This window comes from Solanum verrucosum, unplaced genomic scaffold, assembly GCF_900185275.1.
Source record: "Solanum verrucosum unplaced genomic scaffold, falcon-dt-bn FXZP01000093.1, whole genome shotgun sequence".
In the NCBI taxonomy this organism is placed as follows: Eukaryota; Viridiplantae; Streptophyta; class Magnoliopsida; order Solanales; family Solanaceae; genus Solanum; species Solanum verrucosum.
Window position 1 is genome coordinate 2,568,177 of NW_026020065.1, and position 21,636 is coordinate 2,589,812.

Here is a 21,636-nt window from a genome sequence, read left to right on the forward strand (position 1 = left end):
AATTATTTCTAAGATTATAGTAAGACATTTATACCAGAAAAGATAAAATTATTGCATTCCAATTCACAATATAACTATATACAAGTCTGCAACAAAAAAAAAAGTAAAAAAGAATGATATATCGTTAATGATAACACATTCTTCAAATATGTAGGAATCATCAAATTCAATATGAAATTAATATAATTATTTCTAGAATTTATAATAGAACATTTATCCCATAAAAGATAAAACTATTACATTTAAATTCACATTACAATGTACAATCTTGCAATAAATATATTTCTAAAATTTATAATAGGGCGTTTATGTACAAGACAAAATTGTTACGTTTAAATTTTTATTACATTTATATACAACCTTGCAACAAATAATAAAAATAACAAAATTTGATATATTATTGAAAAGGGGGCCATATGCCATTCCACTTCATTTCCTAACAAATAAAAATTTTGTACCAGTACACTATATTAAACTAATAGATGTGGCAAAAGCAACATAAAAATGTATATATTGCTAAAGAAGGGACCATATGTCATTCCACTTCATTTCATAACGAAGAAAGTCATTTCCAATACACTATATAAATAATTGCGGCAAAAACAAAATAAAAATGTATGAACCTTTTTTTGTTTTTCGGGAATAAAGTTTCCAAAAAAAAAAAAAGGAATAAATTGTTGCCATTATTAATAACAATAATAATAATAATAATTGAGAAGAAAGCTATGGGAAGAAAAAGGAAGAATGTTGTGCTTTGGAAATGACTTTCTTTAGTATTTATAGTACTCAAAAAAATTAGTAACTGAAGAAAACTAACGGATTTTGAGTAATTTCATATAAATGAGCATTAAGTGCATAATTATGCTTAATGAAGGGACTGCAACGTGGGCTAAAAGTTTTAATTGGGATGTTACTGCATTTGTTTGCCATATTTAATTGAGTTTTACGAGATCTTTAATTATCCTTTAAGCAGACAACGGAAATGAACCAAAAAATGCAATAAACAATTCAATTCTGGCCATTTAAATGACCCATTATAATGTAATCAACACAAAAATAATAATGAAAGAAATAATTTTTATTTTTGAAGGTTTGAAGAAAGAAAATAAGAAAAAATCTCAAAATTATGAGAAAAAAGATAAATAGTAATAGAGGTCAATGAGGCATTTTACATCAGCGTGTTCATTTTCAACTTTATTATAGATATATAGATATGTAATGAAATGAAGAAAGTACAATTAGCCTAAAATATGTAATGACTTTATACCAACAAAAGCCTAATTTATCTTATCCGGATAAGTTAACACGTTGTATCTTTAAGAAGTGCTCCAAAAAGCAATATTTAGTGGAAACCAAATAGTCAACAAAACAGATTAGTTAAATGGCTTCCTCTATAATTATCGATTGGTAGATGAAGTGTAACAGTATCCCCCACCTGCCCATTCATTAATGAAATTGAAACAAAAATATTAAATGAGTAATCAATTGAGCTATTAAAATTTCTCTCATTTTTCATTGTTGAGATGTGCATTAGTCTGCCTCAATTTCAACTCTTTCATTGTGATTTGTGAATAAAATGAATTAAACCTTAAATATCAATGATTTTTCACCTTTTTTTATTTATTACTCGGTGTTCAGTACTCAAATTGTAGCCTGACTATTCCAGATAAACTTCCTAACTTCCTGTAAGATCCCATTTGGTAGGAAGCGCTCCTTATTAAGAATTTTTTTTATACTCAGGACTTGAATCCAAAACTTCTAGTTAAGGAATAACAGCTCAATCCACAATATCATATATGTTCATCGGTGGTTCTCTCGCTTTCATTTATATGAGCATTAACTCAAAAATCTTATTCCCTCCGTTTCATATTAGATGACACTTTCTATTTTATACGGTAATTAAGAAATTATTAATAAATTAATTAATTTAATTATTTTGTCCTTTGTTCATATCAATGTACATAAAATTAAGTTAGAAAAAATATACATAAAATATACGAATAGCTAGTATTGAGCATACTTCACATTCAAAGGCATATAAATTATAGGGTAAAACGAAAATAATAATAATTAATTCTATCTTAATTTAGTAAGTGATTAAATAATATATGACAGTTACTTTTTTTAATAAGATGTCTATCTAATATGGACGGAGGAAATATATAATTAATGTATATATCAAAAAGCTTAAGAATACTTTTCTCTGTCATAGTAAATACTCCCTCCGTCCATTTTTATTTGTCATGTTACGCTTTTCGAAAGTCAATTTACTTAATTTTCAAAGTTAAAGTAGATTACATTAATTCAATATTTTAAACAAAAAATTTAGATATTCAAAAACTATACGAAAAATACATTGTAAAATATTAGTCAAAGTTTTTATAATTTGACTTTAAAATAGGAAACTATGAGAATTAAAAGTGGACGGTGAGAGTAGTAATTAATGCTTATGTGTTTAAACGTATCCAATAAACTTAAATTAAAATTGCCACATATATAGTTGAGTAGTTGCGTCTTCAATTTTTCATCCTTTTTTAAGTTTGATAAAAAAACAAAGGTGACGACAAAAGATTTATCACTTTATCATAAAAAAATAAATAAAAAAGTTAGTAAAATTAATTAGGCTTTTCTTTTCTCTTTTCTTTTGTTAAAACATTTTTAACGTAAGCATGATCACAATAAAGTTGAAAAATGAGGGGGCCACGTGGAGAGTTCTAGTCTATAGTAGAAAGACCATAAAAAATAACTTGTGCTTTATTTAGTAGTACCTTAAACAAATAAAGTTGTACCTTTTAACTTTGAATAAGTAGTTAAGTGTTAAGTATTTATTAGCTCTTCACCTGTATTTGGAATCAATATATCAATCATCTACCTGTTTGATTGAACCCTAGCTCTCACTCTCTCTTTCTCTCTCTAAAAAAAGCATAAAAGTTTCAATCTTTCAGGTTCAATTTCTTCTTTTTTTTATCTGCATGTTTATGTTTTTCCATATACTGGTTGAATTTTGCTTCTTTTTTTGGTGGGTGTTTGATTAAAATGGAGATTTGTAGTTAATATAGTGAGTTTTTTTTTTTTGTTGATTTAGCTTTGAAATTTCCTTTTTTATATGAAATCTTAGCTCTTTTCTTCTTTTTTGGGGGTTATTTGGTGGTTTTGATTTGGTTATTGTAGAGATTTATGGTTGATTCTTAGTGGGGGTTTTCAGTCTGGATTTTGTGATGATGGGTTGTTTGGTGAATTTTATTGTCAATTAAAATTTTAGTTTTTTCCAGCTTCAATTTTCCATGTGCATGTTTCCATTTTTACATGAATCTTGTTTTTTCTTTTTAAATTTTTAGGTAGTTTTTTTGTTGGATTGGATGGAGATTTATGCCTGAGTTTTAGTGAGTTTTTGATCTGGTTGGAATCCTAAGTTTCAATTTTTCAAGTTCAGTTTTGTATCTTCATGTGTCTATCTTTGCAACAATTTTGCTGATTATTGTTTTGTTTTTGCTTTTAGTTGTTAATTTTTGTCGGTTCCATTTTTTTGAGTGGATGTATGGTTGTTTTTTTGTTTGTTTTTGGGGTTTTTCAGCTCGATTTTTTTTCTCAAGGTTATCGCTTGTTTGCTGATTTGTTTTCCCTTGATGTTAGGTAATTTGATTGGAGAGGCGAATCCAGAATTTGGAGCTTCAATCAGTGGGAGGTACTGAGTGTTGCTCTCCTTTCGACCTTTATGTTGATCCATGATCGATCAGTTGTGGGTGTTTTTAGTATTTGAGAAGTGGTCTTGCTCTGTGCTTAAAGACACATAAGTTACATGCATGCATGTGTGGGTTTATGTTTTGTGGTGATAGAGCTGAAATTGAAAGGGGAGATTTTAGCAGATGCATAGTATGGTTTCTTTTGCTTGTTGATTGAAGTTCGGGGTTAGTCTTATGTTCTTGCATAGACAGGTGCATATAGGGACATGCATGTATATATGTGTTTCTTATCAATGTTTAGAGCTGAAATTTAGTTCAGAGGTTTTTGTGGATGCATAATATGGTTTCTTTTGCTTGTTGATTGAAGTTTAAGGTTTAGTCTTATGGTCTTGTATAGACAGGCACATATAGGCACATGCATGTATATTCGTTTTTCTTCATGATGATGTTTAGAGCTGAAATTTAGTTCAGAGGTTTTTGCAGATGCATAAGATGGCATCTTTGTTTGTTAAGCTGTCTTGGTAGAGATGCTTCTGTTGCTGTTTCCATGTATGAATCACTAGGAGCATGCAAATGCTTTAAAGACACTGTTACGATTAATGTTTTATTCATGGATTGAATTCTATTTTCTGTGTTGTTTTACTTGTGGAAAGCATTTTACTCCCTATGATTTTCTTTGTGCTGTTTATTCCCGACTTAACTACCATCTGGATTCGGAATGACCGGAAAATAACAAAGGTTTTGGATTTTCCTGTTGGTATTTGGATTCTGTGATGATACTAGAATAACAAGTTTTCTGATTGCGGAACATTTAGTTACACATTTTCCTGACTAACAAGGAATTGGGATTTGGATTTCCTGACAACAACAAATTTGCAGGTTATATCAAATTATCCGAAAAGGTTCCAAAAATGATGCATGATAGACATGTTCGTTATTTGAAAGTAGTGTCTATTATACTTCCAGTTGGGATTTAGTTTGTATCTTGGATTAGACGAAAGTAACAACATTTATCTAGAGTGTAGGAAGATTTTGCGACAATTATGCATGCTCACCACGTGCCTGGGTTGGGAAGAAGTTTCTTTGTTACTACTTCAAACAAGATTTTGATAATAGATACTTTGAACTGATGACTCTGTTAACTCTGTATGAAGTGCATTGTTTTGTAGTTTTTAGTAGTTTCGGTTATACTTTTTGCAGCAGCTCTTTTAGGGAGTGATCATGTCACTAAATTGTCTGTTCCTAGGGCTGTAGAGCCTGCTACGTCTTGCACCATGGAAGTGGTCTAATGCTCATTAGTCATTACTATCTTTTGCTTGTTAAGATATTGTCTTCATTGATGTGATCTGTGTTATGACATGATGGAGCTTAATGACTTTATTCCTTTTACACTTCTAGGTTTCCTTCTAATAGATTATCTAATATATTTTGCATTGGAATATTTCACGTGCTTGATGGACTGTTTGACTTATTTCTTTCTGTTATTTGGTTGAGATACTTTTCCATGCATACTCTGCATATATTTTTTAAATTGTATGGTCTTCAGTAGCATCTTCTTACTAAGCATCTGATGTTTTCTTTGAAATGCATGAATATATATTATCTTCATGTGATTGATATTCTCAGTATAGAAGTAGCGATCATAGTCAATAGGTGGGTGCAAGTGCAAGCGAGAAGTTAGAAAAGGTGGATATTATTATTATAGTATCATTATGCAGAGAACATAATGAGACAATTGAGCTCATAAGTGACATGATTAGTCAGGGCTTCCCTTGACATGATTAAACTGAATGACTAGCGTTTCTTTTGATTTATTTGTTTAGTTTCTAATACTTGAAAGACTTTATTTAAATTCTGAAATTGTTACTTGTTTCTACCTAGCCCACAGCCTAAGGTAGCCTTGAATTCTCCAAAAGGGAATCTTGCTCAAAATGGATCATCATGGAAATGGACAGCCTCCAGGTATTGGAGTCGTTACTAGCTCAGCTCCAATATATGGTGCTCCATACCAAGCTAACCAAATGGCAGGGCCTCCTGCAGTTTCAGCTGGTGCAATTCAATCTCCTCAAGCAGCTGGTCTTTCTGCTTCGTCAGCCCAGATGGCACAACATCAGCTCGCTTATCAGCACATTCATCAGCAGCAGCAGCAACAATTGCAGCAACAACTCCAAACTTTCTGGGCAAATCAATATCAAGAAATCGAGCATGTTACTGATTTCAAGAATCATAGCTTGCCATTGGCAAGGATCAAGAAAATCATGAAAGCTGATGAAGATGTTAGGATGATATCTGCTGAAGCACCAGTCGTATTTGCTCGTGCCTGTGAGATGTTCATACTTGAATTGACTCTGCGTGCATGGAACCACACTGAGGAGAACAAAAGGAGGACGCTGCAGAAAAATGATATCGCTGCAGCCATAACAAGGACTGACATATTTGATTTCTTAGTTGATATTGTCCCAAGGGAGGACTTGAAAGATGAGGTGCTTGCAACAATTCCTAGAGGAACGCTTCCTGTTGGAGGCCCAACTGAGGGTCTGCCATTCTATTATGGCATGCCACCACAATCTGCTCAACCGATTGGAGCTCCAGGGATGTACATGGGAAAGCCTGTTGATCAAGCACTTTATGCCCAGCAGCCCCGTCCATATATGGCTCAGCCAATTTGGCCCCAGCAGCAACAACCACCCTCAGATTCTTAAGCAGCTCAAAGCTTAGATTACAGGGTAAGCATGATGTTATTCCATCACTAAAGTTATCCTGTCATTTGTTCTTTGTCTTTTGTTGATGCTTCACTCCTGCCTAGGCCTCTTAATTTGCTACTCCTATATCTTTTAAATCATGTACTATTCTTATCTACCTGGAACCCTATGCCATGTCGGTTCGGTCAGCCTGTGATTTGTGGTGCAGGAATTGATTAGAATTTGAATCCTTTTTGCTTCCCTTTTGGGGGCTTCCAACCAAGTCGGTAACTGTGTGTGGGTAAGGGTTTTGCTTATCAACCCCGCTTGCAGGGCTTTTCAAGCTTTTTAACTCTATTTGAAGGCCTGGCAAGGGAAATACTATGATGTTGACTTATTTAACGAGTCCAAGATCTCATTAGTAGTCACCCTTTGCATTTCCGTTATTGTAGTTACGCGGTTAATTAATCTATTGCATGTTACTCCCCAACTGATCCCTGATTTTCATGTCATCTGCAGAATCCAGAAGCTAGCAGCAGTGAGTAGTCTGAGTAGCGAAGTACTGGAGAACACACTACACTGATATCAGTCTGCATACTTTGAACTTTATTTTAATATATATAGACATGAAGCACTAGTTATTAAAAGTTCAGTGTTCCCTTAGTGTAGCTTAAACTTCATACCATGAGCTTGATGTTCTTGGTGATGTTTATGAACAAGTATGTTTTTAAGTGTGTGATTTATAAGTAAAAACCTGGTGTAGGTTTCTTATGTGCATAAACTCCCCCCCTCCCCCCTTTTTTTCGGCTCTCTGAACTTTGTGGCTCAACGCTGCTATTCAAATGCAGCTCTTGTGAAGATGAGGGCAAAACCACTGTCTGATTTTATACGTTTAACTTATCGAAGAGGAGGATAGAGGGGGTACTATAGTACTAGGTTTTAGTTATGTTTATGAGGTGGGGAATAATAGGCTAATCAAATGGTGGTGATAACAAATTTGATTGGATGCTTCAAACTTGGGGGAGAAGCATTACATTGATGGCCTGGACTGGCAAAACTCAAATCCGTTTCGGTTTTTGAAGCGATTTTTAAACTTATTTTAGGACAATACTATGACATCGGACCTGAAAATACTATAATCAGGAGTTGAGGATCGGATCCCGAATTGGGAGTTGGGTCCTGGGTTAGGGTTGGGGTCTAGTTCGAGGGCTGAGTTTCGGGTCTTGGGTTAGGAGTTAGTCCCTACCTTGACTTGGGACCTAGTCTTACTATGCCGACCATGACTAGGGACCCAGCTTCCAACTCGAGCCCCCGATTCATGACCTTGGCGTTTGATTCGAGACTCGATCTTGACTCAGGACTTGACTCCTGCCCCGACCTAGGAGTCGACTAGAGACCCAAGTTTCGACTAGAGACCTGAGACGGTAACCCCTACCCATGGTCTGACTCGAGACTCGACCCTCTTAACACAACTCCAGAGACGTTGATCCCTACCCATGGTCTGACTCGAGACTCGACCCTCTTAACACAACTCCAGACTGATTGGGCCCTCAAACCCAACTCCAACCTTGACCCAACTCTCAAACAAACTCTTGACCCCAACTCTTTCCAAAGACTCGGAGCACAAGATCTAACCTCGATTTGGGACTGGATTCATGATCCTAAGCTAGGTCCTAACTCCTAACCCCGACTTGAGACCCAACCCAATTTGAAATTCGGTTGAGGTCGGATCATTGGTCTCGAGTTGGGGTCGGTGGTGAGGTTAAAAGAGAGGTTTAAAAAATGTTTTTTTTTACTTTACGTACAGAAGTCATTTTCCTTAATCTAAAAAAATAAGTTTATTTGAAAAACATTTAATTTAAATCATGGAAAAATATTTCCTTTCATACCAAACACACTTGCGGTCCCCATCAAACGGTTGTTTTTCAGACAAAAAGCGAATTCTTGTGTCATTTGCTTGCATGTTAGAGGACAGAGGGTCGTCCATTCTTTGTCACTATTTTAAAAAAATAAAAAATAACGGGGACTCCCATCTTTCTCAAATCTTGGGTCCATGCAACCTCTTCTTTAATTATTTTTAGAAGCAATGATCACCAGATAGCCCTTCACTTAGAAGCAATGATAACTAGACAATATTAATTCATTATTTAGAGAACTCTTGAAGATAAATTGGAAGAGAGCAACTAATTATGGTTATTTGAAGTGTGTTCAACTCAAATTTATAACTTAATCATAGCAAATTTAGCATAACTGGATCTAAAAATCTATTTTTCCTTCCTTTTCTCTACAAATAAGAAAAGAAAAGAATAACCAATGGCGTAGAACCAGGAAGAGATTATTGATAAACTAATCCAATAAATTCATTTTAAAAAGAAATTCCTGTATAATTTCTTAACGGAAAAGATTAAATACGAAATGCATTAACGTATGTTGAATGATTGCAGGTTCCTACTCGAGGCAATGGGTCATCGATCACAAGTGTACCGTATTTACCGAGAGGCTAATATGGTACCAGACTATCTAGCAAGCAATGGCATGACCTAGGATTAACATAGTTTAGTTGGAGCTAATAATGTATTCTGAATCTCATCTCCCTCCTTCACTGCTGGATAACACTTAAATCAATGCCCAAAAAAGCAAAAAGCCTATGATTATTTAGTAAATCAGAGAACACACTTAATAACTGCAATATGGAGTCTTTATTCACACCTCAGTCTTATTAGCATCAAAAGAGACTAAGTTTTTCTACTTGTGGTTTCTGTTCTTTTCCCCCCCTTTAGTCTTTTGCCATTGAACTGCTTCTTCAAGTGAGTAGAAGTGCTGTGCTTCCAAGAAAACCCCCCATTAAGTTTCTACTAGACTGGGCATATTTCCTGCAAACTGAGAAGAGAAAAGTGCAAGTTGGAGCCAATGTTCTCAACACTGAATAAAAGGATGCAAGAAACTCCTACCTTCTTCCCAAGCATTCGATGATATCACCGGTGAGTGTAGACCTTTTCTTGTTGTCAAACGCCATAGATGCTGCGTACCTCAGTAAAGCAGATCCAGCAACGCATCCTAGTATGGTTGGATTCATGCTTACCTCCCCTTTAGCTGCACACTGGCGGGCCCAGGATAGGAACACTGCAACACTGCCCATTTACGTAGCGAGATTAACTAATACAGTTGCATAGAAGAGAGTAAGCAGGGGATGCAAGTTATAGTTGGCCAGAACTGTGAAGTTGCATTCTACTTATGAATATAAATGTATAGAATTCAAATTCTTTTTATGCACTGACAAGAAATTTAAATAACACATACGACTATAGTAATTGTGGAGAACCTGGATAGTCAGAAAAATAACATGTTATAATTATAATTTATTAAACTACACTGAAAATGGTAACCCATATGTATGGTAGAACATATAATTACCTTCCTGAAAGTATGTCACCCTGTCCACCACAGCGCCGTGGAGAACCATAAATACTCACTGCACAAGCTGCATATCACATATCGCTAGTTAGCTCGTGACTTCCAAAAATATTGAAGTAACCATTCCATAAACCTTGCTCCTCTTGAGCTCATCACTTAAGGAGTATATTGTAATCATAGACAACATCTGTTGGTGTTGCGTATCTTTTTTAATTCAAACATAGGAGCTGAAAGATGCATCTAAGCATTTGACGTAATTAGAGTCAGCATTTATACATGCAATACACCAACTATATCCATTCCATCAAACTATAGGAAAAAATGGAAGACAACATATCAATAGTGAAAATGTTGCCTATATCCTTTTAATACTGGGAACTCTAGGATTGATAGTTTGCCCAGGAATTCCTTAAAATGAAGCACAGTGAATGGTGCACCATCCTCAATAAACAAATCTAGCGCTGCAAAGTTCAGATAATGACCCCTCAAATAGGTATAGAGCACAATACTAGATGCAATTTCCTTCATATGAAGATGTAATGTTGCAAATACGCAAGAAGCACTAGAAGCAGCATAATAGATATGTAACATCCCAACATCAAACTCAAGCCACTATTGAAGGATGTTTTTTTCTCATAATAGCATTATTAAACAGCATCCAACATTGAAACTTAAATTGGTCCCTGAGTTCATCTTTTCTCAAAATTTTCCTAGGCTCCGTAAGCCATATCTTTTTTTTCAACACAACAAACTTAGGCTAGAAGATTGTGAAAAGGTTGTCTTATGAGTACAAGTATCTTTAACATAATCTCATAGAAGAACTGGGGCCTAACCATGTCCCCAATCTTATAGTTAAATGTTCTTCCCCTGAATCTAAGGCACTTTACAAAGTAATGGAAAAACTTCATCTGTTTCTAACCTGATGCTTCATTTCAAATCAAAATGGAAAAGAATTATCCAATACTACTGAAAATCTTTTGAAAATATGCTTACATTGCCTGAGCATCAGTTTATTAGCACGTCCGAGTAGTTACTTTCACAATAAAGATTCAGATTTACAGCTTGAAAGTCCCTATAAAAATATAAGTCCTACATGATCATTTTCCTCATATTAATATAAGTCTCATAACTAAGTTAAGTAGAAAATAGACTAGATATTCTCCTCCACTGAATAATGAAAGCAGGAGTCTCAACTTTTGCACATCATGAAAATATGCAGGCGGAACTCATACCGGAAGCACAAAAGGCTTGTTCATCCACCAGCAAATTACTGATCTATGCAATCCAAATGATTAAATCATCTGCAAAAGGCCATTAACAAAGAAAAATCATTACCTGTTTTACCATCGCTGACAAAGTCCGATTTCCCTTTCCGCAAGATTGTAACACCACCGATCCTGATCAAACAAATATGTTACCCATTACAACACTAGTAATAAAAGTGGTAAATCCAATGAGATGAATCTTGACAGCTATAAACTGGCCAAGAGAAAGATAGTTATATGTACATCCTCTTAAATCAGATCCAAACTAGAGGTAAATGCTATAGTGGTTGCAGACCTCTCAACCGTGTATATATAAATCTGAATTGCTTTACTTTTTTTAAACCAAGAAATGCCAGAGCACCAGCGGCGCACGGTTTGAAACTCGGTTGATATTGGGTCACCCACCCCTCTAACCTCCTCCACTTAAATATTAAGTTTTTGTTTGTGACAGGGTTAGACCCCATAACATGCGCATAACGCACATGTCACGCATTGCACTCTTACCACTAGACCAAAATCCTAGGGGTTCCAATGGCATTACTTTTTGAGACTCCACTATAGTCTGTTACACATGTGCAAAGTCAGCAAAAATCTAGCAGGAAAATATCAAGAGTTGATCTTTTACAAGATAAATCTCAAGTTTCTATGACCCAGTTTTCTTTTCTGGGGATAATGATATACCCAGACCAACTTGTTGTACAACTCGACTAATCCACCTGATCATCCTAAATGTTGTCATTTGAACCTGGATCTCTGAGTTGGTAATCTTATTTCCCAACCATTTCTCATACCCTTGCGAATAAACCCAGAGTTATATGATATATATCCTATTTCACACACCAACCTGAAACAAAGTTACTAGGAGGTGCATTGTCATTTCTTCCTCAAGGGAGGGGAAAATCTGAGAGTCTGCTGGGGCCATTTTATGCTTTTGTTCTACCCTCATTGCCTGACAAGCATGAGAAGTCACTTCCACTTCTTCTCAAGCAAAGGTCGGTAAGTTCTCAGCAGGCTTCCTCTATATTCTATTAAACATATAATGTCATCTTTTGTACTCTAAAGGAGTTGAAGATTTGTAAGGTATAAAATAGGTCTCGACACAGAGCTTTTAACATATAACCATGAATTTGAAGGAACAGAATTATTGGCAGACTGTTCTTAAACAGCAAAAATCTTTTTTCACAAGATAAATCTCAAGTTTCTAGAACCCAGTTCTTTTATCTTGGGGATAATGGTATATCCAGACCAACTTGTGCACAGCTCGACTAATCCACTAACAGCCACCTGACAGAAGCAAATAGATCATCCTAAATGTTGTCATTTGAACCTGGATCTCCGAGTTGGTAATCTTATTTCTCAACTACTTGTCATATCCCTGTGAATAAACTCAAGAGTTATATGACATAAATCCTATTTCAAACACCAACCTGAAAAAAAGTTACTAGGAGGTGCATAAGTCATTTCTTCCTCAAGGGAGGGAAAATCTGAATAGGCGGCTGGGGCGATTTTATTCTTTTGGTCTACCCTCATTGCCTGACAAGCATGAGAAGTCACCTCCACTTTTTCTTAAGCAAGAGTCAGTACGTTCTTCACCAGGCTTCCTCTTTATTCTATTAAACATATAATGCCTTCTTTTACACTCTAGTGGAGTAGTAGTATTGTGCCGTATAAACTAGGTCTTGACACACAGCTTTTAACATATAACCATGACCTTGAAGGAACAGAATAATTGGCAGGCTATACTTAAAGATCATGTAACTTTGGACGTCTACCAAATCATTGTCACAAGTAAATTTAAGAGGACAAACAGCAGGCAAAGATGAGATATGGATTAAAAAGCTCACCCTTTTGCAAGAGACAACAACTGATCGGTTCCATTTTCGTCATTTACCTCAGAATTTAGTACTTTCTGAACAAGCCGTTTATACTCATTCACATTTGGAGTCAGCACCACTAAGGGATAACCACTAACCAGATCAAGACAATTGGTCACGAGATAAAGCCCATCCTGATAAAACAAAGACCACCGGATGGCGTATCAAGAGAGTATCGCCATATGGAATATCAGATAATTAGCTCACAATATATCAATGTCATCATACCCCATCTATAACCATTGGGACATTGCGCTCTCTTGCAAGCTTCATGATATTACTTACACAATCCTGGAAGAATATACATGTAATTAAAATCCAATTGTACCAAAAGAACCCACAAAAGAAAGTGAAAGCATAAAAGGGGGAGAAAAGGGAGATTTTCTGCACATATATTTGAAGTATCATGGGTCTTTAAGAGCCTATTTGGATGGGCTTATAGCTTATGACTTGTACACCAAAAGTCATGAGTTAGGATTTCCAACTTATGACTTTTGGCTTAAAAACAAATGCTTAGAAGTACTTTTTTATATTACCCAAACACTACAAAAGTACTTAAGAGGAATTTTGACTTAAAAGCACCAAAAACAAGCAAATCCAAATGGGCTCTAATTCAAAGCAATGGCAAGATTGATGACGATGTCATGCATCATAATGGTGCGAGGTGGATAAAATGGAGGCTCGCCTCCGCGTGCCGTCCGATAAGAATGTACTACAAAAACTTAAATGTAAGTTCAACAGAGTAGTGGTTAGGCCGACTATGTTGTATGGGGTAGAGTGTTAGCCAGTTAAGAACTCTCATGTTCAAAAGATGAGAGAGATAGAAATGAAGATGTTGAGGTGGATGTATGGGCATATTAAGAGAGATAAGATTAGGAATGAAGATATCTGGGACAAGGTGGGACTTGGGAGTGGCGCCTCCGTGGTGGACAAGATGGGGGAAGCGAGACTGAGATGGTTCAAGCATGCTCCAGTGAAGAGGTGTGAGAGGTTGGTTGTGGTTCCCAAGGTGGGACTTGGGAGTGGCCTCCGTGGTGGACAAGATGGGGGAAGCGAGACTGAGATGGTTCAGGCATGCTCCAGTGAAGATGTGTGAGAGGTTGGTTGTGGTGGGTACAAGAGAAGTAGAGGTAGGCCACAAAAGTATTGTGGAGAGGTGATTAGACAGGACATGGAGCATCTTCAGCTTATCGAGGAATGACCTTAGATAGGAGATTATGGAGGTCGCAATTTAGGATAGAAGGCTAGTAGGTAGTTGAGCATTGTCTCGCTACCCCAGCAGGATAAGCTTGGTTGTAGTTTGGAGCATTATACCTGTTTCCCCGCTCATACCAGTAGTAGTAGCATTTTCCTCACAGTTGCATGTACTATGAATTTTCTTACTCCTCATCATTACTTGTGCTTTGGTTATCGCATTATGTGGTTATCGTTATTGCTCCTTGTTTTCTGAATACTATGTTATGCTTTCACTAATGTTTGCTATGTACACTTTACTTCTATATTTTTCTTTTTAACTAACATGATTTGCGTTAGTCAAGCCGAGTGTCTTTCGAAAACAACCTCTCTACCTCCACAAAGGTAGGGTAAGGTATGCATACACTTTACCCTCCCAGACCCCGGCTATGGGATTACCCCGGGTATGTTGTTGTTGTTGTTGTATATATTTCCATACAATGCAAGAATTTCTGAAATGATACTTACTGGTAGCATTAATGGTATCTTGCTTAGGCCTTAGGTGGCCCATTTTTTATTTTTTTTTGGTAGCATAAAAGCTTAAAAGTGGTGAGTTACTCTTAACTGAATCGGAGTGCACAGGACAAATTAGATGAATTTGGATCACAAGCATATTTTGGGTCCACAGAAACCAAATGACTTGTGAGGGCTTTAAATAGTTGCTCCACCTCATGTTCAAAGATAATCATGTTTTCTTTCAGGACATAATGCATAATACATAAAACTGATATATTTGTATGTTTCTAAAATTCCGACTTTTCATGATCATGTACTACCCTTAATATTCCTGGACCACAAAGTTACATAGACTTTCAATAATTTACCTTGCAATGATATTTAGGCAAACAAAGAATTGAAACAAACCAGATTGATATTTACAAAAGACATACATTTGCCTTTCCAAGTAGTAGTTATTCATATCAGCTAAAGAGAAGGCCAGGAAATAGGAAAATGTGACAAATGACACCAAGAAGTCAACTTTTCCTTGTGTACAGAAGACCAGAATCCCCTACCATGACAGTATTGCCAAATATTTGCCTTTAGCTAGATGAACACAAAGATAGCCTCATTACGAAGATGAAGTTCACTAGTTTCTCATTATTGGAAAAACAAAGAGAGTGAACCATTTATGCAGTAGAAAGGACAGAGATTCAGTCAGAGAAGTGGGTAAACATTAAGCATACTCGAGATCATGATGTTTGGAACAGAGCAACGGAGTAGCGTTTGTTATAGTTAGCAGCATTTGACAGCAAATAAGCATTAAATTAATTCTAAACCTCCCAAAATTAGGCGAAAAAGATGTAATCTTGTTGAATGAGTGATTAAAACAAAGTATTTGTGGCAACTGAACACTATGAACACACAAGCATCACTACATCAGGTGTAAGTCTATTGAGTAAAAAGAGCACACCAGGAGAAACGGATCTCTTCCAAGGCCTGGACCAACAACAAGACAATCAAACCTCTCCATCCACTTCTCAACCTCAGCAATCACTTTAGCTGATATGGAACGTTTCTCCTCATCCCTGGAAGAATCCTTTGGTCAATGTCAGCACCCTCATAATTAAATTTATGATGCTTCAATAATGGAAACTAAAAGAACACGCTAAGAATGTGCACTTAGAGTAATTTCGTAACAAAGACTCACCTGATACTGTAGGACTCTTCTAAAATAGGGTGCACAATTAACTCAGGACTGTAGCTTTTTAATACAGGAGCAGCATCTTTAGTACAGAATACATGAGATAAATCTGCACCCTGTCAAACAGGCGAATACCCATGTCATAAAAGGTCTCTGATATAATTACATAATCAAACATTTGAATTGTAGTAAATTTAAATAATTTGATACTGAAAAAGGATGGTTTATTTTCCCCTGGGAGGGTGTGGGGAGTGAGGAGGAGGAGAGAGAATTTGACGAAAAGTAAAGAAGCCATGTAAAGAACTAACAATCTTTAAGGCTGAGATTGCAGAGAAGTATGGTGCACCAGTGTATTCTCGACAGCCACCAACAACAGCTATCTTCCCTGATTGGGAAACAGAGCTCAGAATGTAGCAATCAAGAAGCACCATAAAGGGAACATCATAGGCAGAAAAGTGATAATTTTTGTGAAGCTCAATGATCAAAGTCATGCTTCTTTTCTGTTAAAAATGCCAATACTCAGAAAGCTTTCAGACACACAAAACAGGAAACATAAGCGACACAGTTCAATTCTGATGGGCACTATATTAGCCATACGAATTTTATGTTAATCTTATCTTTTCTGGTATTTCCAAACATCAAAATTCATAAAACTATAAAGTAGTCATAGAACGTATAAAGTTTACACCTTTCTATAAAGATAATGGGAGGGGGGAAAGTGAGAATACTACATTTTGATACACAAAGATCAGTTAAAATGAAAATCATCAATGAACTTCATCTGATAAAATAGATACATATTTATGTGTCAAAACTCATTCTGTAAATATAGAAACTCAATAAAGTTCTGTTACAACTCGAGCTGAGATCAAACTTTATTTCTTACTTCTACAAAGGAATTGAGGCATAAAGGGTACACCTGAAGGTCCAAGGCATTACCTCAAACCTCGCTGTTGCAGAGATTCAACAACATACACAGTGTAATCCCACAAGTGGGATCTGAGGCAGTTGTTGCATAGATAAAGACTTCAAATTCATCAAAAGACTAAATGCAATTTGGTACAACTTGCCTCGAGCTGAGACCAGATTGGATATTGAAATTGGATGGAATTCACCAAATAGCATAAATAAAGAAAACGCAAATAATTGTGACAGACCAAAATCTATAAAGGACTTGATTAATTGTATTACTCAGCATAAAAAACTTTCAGCAAATTTCAATAGCATCAAAATACTGGAGAGAAATTGAACTCAATTTTTTGGAAACAGAACCTGGGGCAAATTCTTCCCCTTTCTTAAGTCCAAATAGAATTCATGGTTACTCCCCAAGGACCCCAGCTAATATAATCAAATTAATATGACAAGAATTATGTTTTAATTGATAAATAGAAGTGTTAACACATAGTTAAATAAATAAAAGTGTTCCCTCCTAACTATTTAAAATTTTAAAGGGAGAAAATTCTCAATACAACCAAAGCAACCAACACTACAAAAGGAACCCCAATTACCAACAAAAAAATTTGTTGGTAAATTGATCAAATTGGTTGGCAAATTGAGTTTCCAACCAAATGCCAACTTATATTAATCCGTTGCTAAAAGGCTCGTCGGTAAATATTACCAACTGATTTTAATTTGTTGGTAAACTTACCAACCAAAAATCAGTTGGTAAACACCCAAAGATGATGTTACAAAATTTTGAAACATGGCCCTGAAATTTCCGTTGGTAAATTCACCAACTAATTTTTGGTTAGTATATCGTTAGTACCTTTACTAACGAATTGAAAAGGAGTTAGTAATTTTTTTTCTTCATTATTCGATTCCGTTGGTAATTATAGTAACAAATGTCTAATAGTAAACTTTTCCAGATACATTGGTAATTGGTTGGCAATTTTAGTAACAAAAAATTTATGTTGGTAATTTACCAATAAATTTTAAATACTTTTTTTTTTTTGGTTTCCCATCCGGTGTCCGGTACCCACATTAGAGCCCGACTAAATCTGAATTCACGCCGGGAAGTCCCATATTGGGGGGTAAAGAGCTCCCTAACAAGGCGACTCCGTACACATTGGAGCCCGACTAAATCTGAATTCACGCCGGGAAGTCCCACATTGGGGGTAAAGCACTCCCTAACAAAGGCGACTCCATACCCAAGGGGAATCGAACCCAAGACCTCTTGGTTAAGGATGAAGGAATACTTACCACTCCACCACAACCCTTGTTGGTAATAAATTTTAAATACGTTAGTATGATTATTTGTTTTTCTAATAAATTTACTAATTGATTGTTAGTTTGTTGGTAATATATCATTCAAGTTCAATGTTAGGTTAGTAATTGATTGACAATATGTTCAAAATATTATTAACTGAATGATTATTCAATAGTAAAATATTTATTAATTTATTGCATTTAAAAATCTAAGAGCACGAATATAAATCCAAAAATATTAATATCAATTTTATAAATCATATTTGAATGAAACAATGCAAAATCTATGAAAACAAGTTAAATTAATCTCAATATGACACATATCATTATATCAAAAAATTTAATTTGAGCATGTTTACCAAAAATATTGACCAAATCTAAATTTTGGCCAAAACTTAAAAGTTAAAACGCCTAATAGCACAAACTGAAAATGGAAGCCTCAAAACTTAAACCAACCATCCTATTAGATATAAAAATGACCTTCCGAAGCTAACTACAATCTTTATTCGTTGGCAAAATTTCCAACTAATTGGATATTGGTTGGCAAGTTTACCAACAAATTACATTTCATTACTAATTTACCTACACATTTTTATTTGGTTGGTAAATTTAGCAACACAATCTTGCCGTTGGTAAATGTTTGGTTAGTAATTCATTGATAATATGTTAATAGATTATATAAACAATTTTTTTGTCATATTTACCAACCATATATACTTCGTTGGTAATATTACCAACAAAAGGTGTGCGTTAGTAATATTTCAGTTGGTAATCCATTGATAGAATGTTGCTAAATCTGGCGCCATTTTTTTCCGCCGTATTTACCAACTAAAATACTTAGTAAGATTTTGGTTGGTAATCTGTTAGAATTTCGTTGTTAAGTTTTAAAATATAATTCAGTTAGAAATATTGTAGTGCAAGAAGAAAGAATCACACGAAGAAAATAACAAAAAGACCAATTTAAACTTTCAAATGAAGCATTTCACGCAATTCAACATGCTATTGGAGAAGGAAAAGGTGATGAAATTGAGTCGTCCTGCCACCAATCATAAAGGATATCCATGTTTTGGCCTACTAATAAAAATACAACATACTTAGTGTAATCCCAATATACCACAGGTGAGGCCGTGAGGTCAGGGTAGAATATATGCAGACCTTAACCCTACCTGTTGGAAGTAGAGAGGTTGTTCTTGGAAGACCCCTAGCTCCAGTAATGCATATCAAAAACATACAAAAGTAAAGAAGACATAACAAATACTAGAGGAAGCATTACACGACATTCATTAAAAAAATCAGTAACAACAACAAAGTAATGTGATAACCAAAGCACAAGAAATAATCAGTAGTAACAAAAATAGAGGGACAATAAAATACATGAATACTACTAATACTACCGGTATTAAAGGAGAAACAGATATGATGCACCAAACTTCCACCAAGCCTATCTCATTATAAAGTGAGACAACACTCACTACTTACTAGCCTTCTACTATAATCCACGACCTTTATATCTACCTATCTAAGGTCGTGACCTCAGTAAGCTAAAGATATGTCATATCCTATGTAATCACCTCTGCTCAATACTTCTTATGTCAACCTCTAGCTCTTCTTACACCCACCAGTGTCAACATCTCACACCACCTCATGGGGTCTCTATGCCTCTTTGACTTCACATGCCCGGACTATCTCAATCTCACTTCCTCATGTTGTCTACCATGGGTCAGTTCTACCTTGCTGGTTCTTCATTTCTAATCTTTATCTCCTAGTATGTCCACATATTCACCTCAACATCCTCATTTCTGCAACCCTCGTCATTTGGACATGAGAGCTCTTAACTGGATAACACTTTTCCCCATACAACATAGTCAACTTAAGCACCACTATATAAAACTTACCTTTAAGTTGAAGTGGCCTTCTTATCACACGGGACCCCGATGCGAGCCTCCATTTCGTCCATCCTCCATCTATACGATGGGTGACATCATCATTGATCTCTCCATTTCCTTAGATTAAAGACCAAAGATACTTTAAACTTTCTTTCCTGGGGATGGCTTGTGTGCCAAGTATTCAGTTTTGGTTCTGCTAAACCTAAATCTTTTAGACTCCAAGGTTTGTCTCCAAACCTCCAGCCTAGCGTTAACTCCATTGCGGGTCTCGTTAATATGTACTATGTCATCTATAAATAACATGCACCATTGCACCTCACATTGGATATAACGCATCAATTCATCTATCACCAAGGCAAACAGAAACAAACTCAGCGCTGACCCTGGGTCAACCCCATCACGACTGGAAAGTGCTCTGAGTCTCCTCCCACTATCCTCACCCCGGTCTTGGCTCCATCATACGCCAACAAAAAGGAATATGACCCACAAATAAGGGTGCATGTAAAGACATTACTAAATAAATAAAAGTGTTAACTCTCTAATACTTTAAACATATAGATCCAGGGTAAGCATTTCAATACAAGGTAATAGGAGTCAAAAAGAAGTTTTACCCGCTTGGCCTTTATGCTTAGTTGATTCAAGACCCGGAATTATTGATCTCAAAATGCTGACAGAGTCGGCCTCCAAGCTTGGCCCACTACTCATTACAGATTGCATTCTAATACTCTGAAAATTGAAGTTTTTCTTCTTAGTAGAACCTCCTAAACACCTTATCAAGAACTGCTGCCTCCTGCTGACAGCCGCAGAGTAAGCCAGCTTTAAGTTATCTGCCGGTGGAAGATTAATTAATCTCAAATCATCAAGAGGTAATATTCATTTATGGAATATGCAAGTCAAAGATATATCATCTTTGCGGGATTAAACCCCAAATTATTTGGAAGCAAAAAAATTTAAAAAATGAGATTATGTAAGTAAATTTTCTTGCAACTATTGCAATGGCGTTACTCAAAATTGACGAAATAAAATGAAGATTCCAGTTTGATTTCTTGAAATAAATGTCGTAGACTAGAATTTGTAATGCTGTAAGTTAAGACAGATATATACTACTTATTATATCAATCAACTACGCCAATCCACACTAGCTGGTATCAGCTATACAATTTTTCTATATCCATTCCGCTCTATTCGGGACCATTTTACTCCAAGACAAAGAAATATGCATCTTCCACTGAGAAATTTCGAATTATATACGCATTGGCAAAACCAAAGCTTACCCTTATCAGTCACTAATGGCAACCGATAGCTGAAATTGATTACTTACAAGTGAGAGATTGAGAATTGATGGAAACTACGAAATGGGTTATGCATACTTACCTCTGATGAATTATCGGAGAGGATGAAGATGACCAATTTTCTACACTTCAGCACAAGTGTTCTTGTGTTGGCTCTCTGGAAACTTTGATGGTTTTGGTTTTATTGTTAATTCTCATTCAGCCCCTGAAAAGATATAAGACTTCTATTTTGCCCCTCTAAAATTCTTATTGGGAGATATTGCACCCTTCAATCTTTTTATTGTTGAATCGAAATTTAATTTATTTATTTTTTGGATATCAAATTTTATTTTTGAAATAAATGAATTTGGGATTGTATCAGTAAGACAGATTTTAGGATATTCAAAAATCAAAAATTGTATACATATTATTTAGTCCCAGTATTATAAATACTAATAAGTTGAAATTTCATATGTCCAAGA

At 35.5% G+C, this 21,636-nt stretch overlaps 3 protein-coding genes across 6 annotated transcripts in view; 2 read left to right on the forward strand and 1 right to left on the reverse strand.

The window, feature by feature from the left end:
* The window catches only part of LOC125823685 (uncharacterized GPI-anchored protein At5g19250-like), a 124,184-nt gene that overhangs the window by 12,843 nt on the left and 89,705 nt on the right, over window positions 1–21,636 (forward strand). The gene's annotated exons all lie outside the window — the stretch shown is intronic.
* LOC125823679 (nuclear transcription factor Y subunit C-9-like) lies at window positions 2,841–7,100 on the forward strand. 4 transcript variants are annotated; one of them, XM_049503043.1, is made up of 5 exons: window positions 2,842–2,945; window positions 3,634–3,685; window positions 5,572–5,645; window positions 5,724–6,409; window positions 6,884–7,100. In XM_049503043.1, the coding sequence occupies exons 3-4, from the start codon at window positions 5,615–5,617 to the stop codon at window positions 6,383–6,385; spliced, it is 693 nt and encodes a 230-aa protein (XP_049359000.1). In that variant the 5' UTR covers window positions 2,842–2,945; window positions 3,634–3,685; window positions 5,572–5,614; the 3' UTR covers window positions 6,386–6,409; window positions 6,884–7,100. The 4 variants fall into 4 exon arrangements, with proteins under 4 accessions (XP_049358998.1, XP_049359000.1, XP_049358999.1 ...); XM_049503041.1 differs by having other exon boundaries at window positions 2,841–2,945; window positions 5,572–6,409; XM_049503044.1 differs by lacking the exon at window positions 3,634–3,685 and having other exon boundaries at window positions 2,853–2,945.
* On the reverse strand, window positions 8,855–21,347 carry LOC125823672 (ATP-dependent (S)-NAD(P)H-hydrate dehydratase). Its single transcript, XM_049503030.1, has 11 exons — window positions 21,258–21,347; window positions 20,495–20,710; window positions 16,101–16,177; window positions 15,799–15,908; window positions 15,562–15,676; window positions 13,146–13,208; window positions 12,888–13,051; window positions 11,114–11,175; window positions 9,779–9,845; window positions 9,316–9,495; window positions 8,855–9,244 (listed from the first exon to the last, which is right to left on the reverse strand). Exons 2-11 carry the CDS (start codon window positions 20,598–20,600, stop codon window positions 9,220–9,222), a joined length of 969 nt encoding a protein of 322 aa, XP_049358987.1. The 5' UTR covers window positions 20,601–20,710; window positions 21,258–21,347; the 3' UTR covers window positions 8,855–9,219.

Bases quoted from the DNA above. Each gene is read 5' to 3' on its own strand.
- LOC125823672 (XM_049503030.1), bottom strand. From the start codon at position 20,600: ATGCAATCTGTAATGAGTAGTGGGCCAAGCTTGGAGGCCGACTCTGTC. The intron at 15,677-15,798 runs GTGAGTCTTTGT...GGATTCTTCCAG, and splicing joins GAAGAGTCCTACAGTATCAG to GGATGAGGAGAAACGTTCCA. The intron at 9,245-9,315 runs GTAGGAGTTTCT...TTCTCTTCTCAG, and splicing joins ATCGAATGCTTGGGAAGAAG to TTTGCAGGAAATATGCCCAG.
- LOC125823679 (XM_049503041.1), top strand. From the start codon at position 5,615: ATGGATCATCATGGAAATGGACAGCCTCCAGGTATTGGAGTCGTTACT.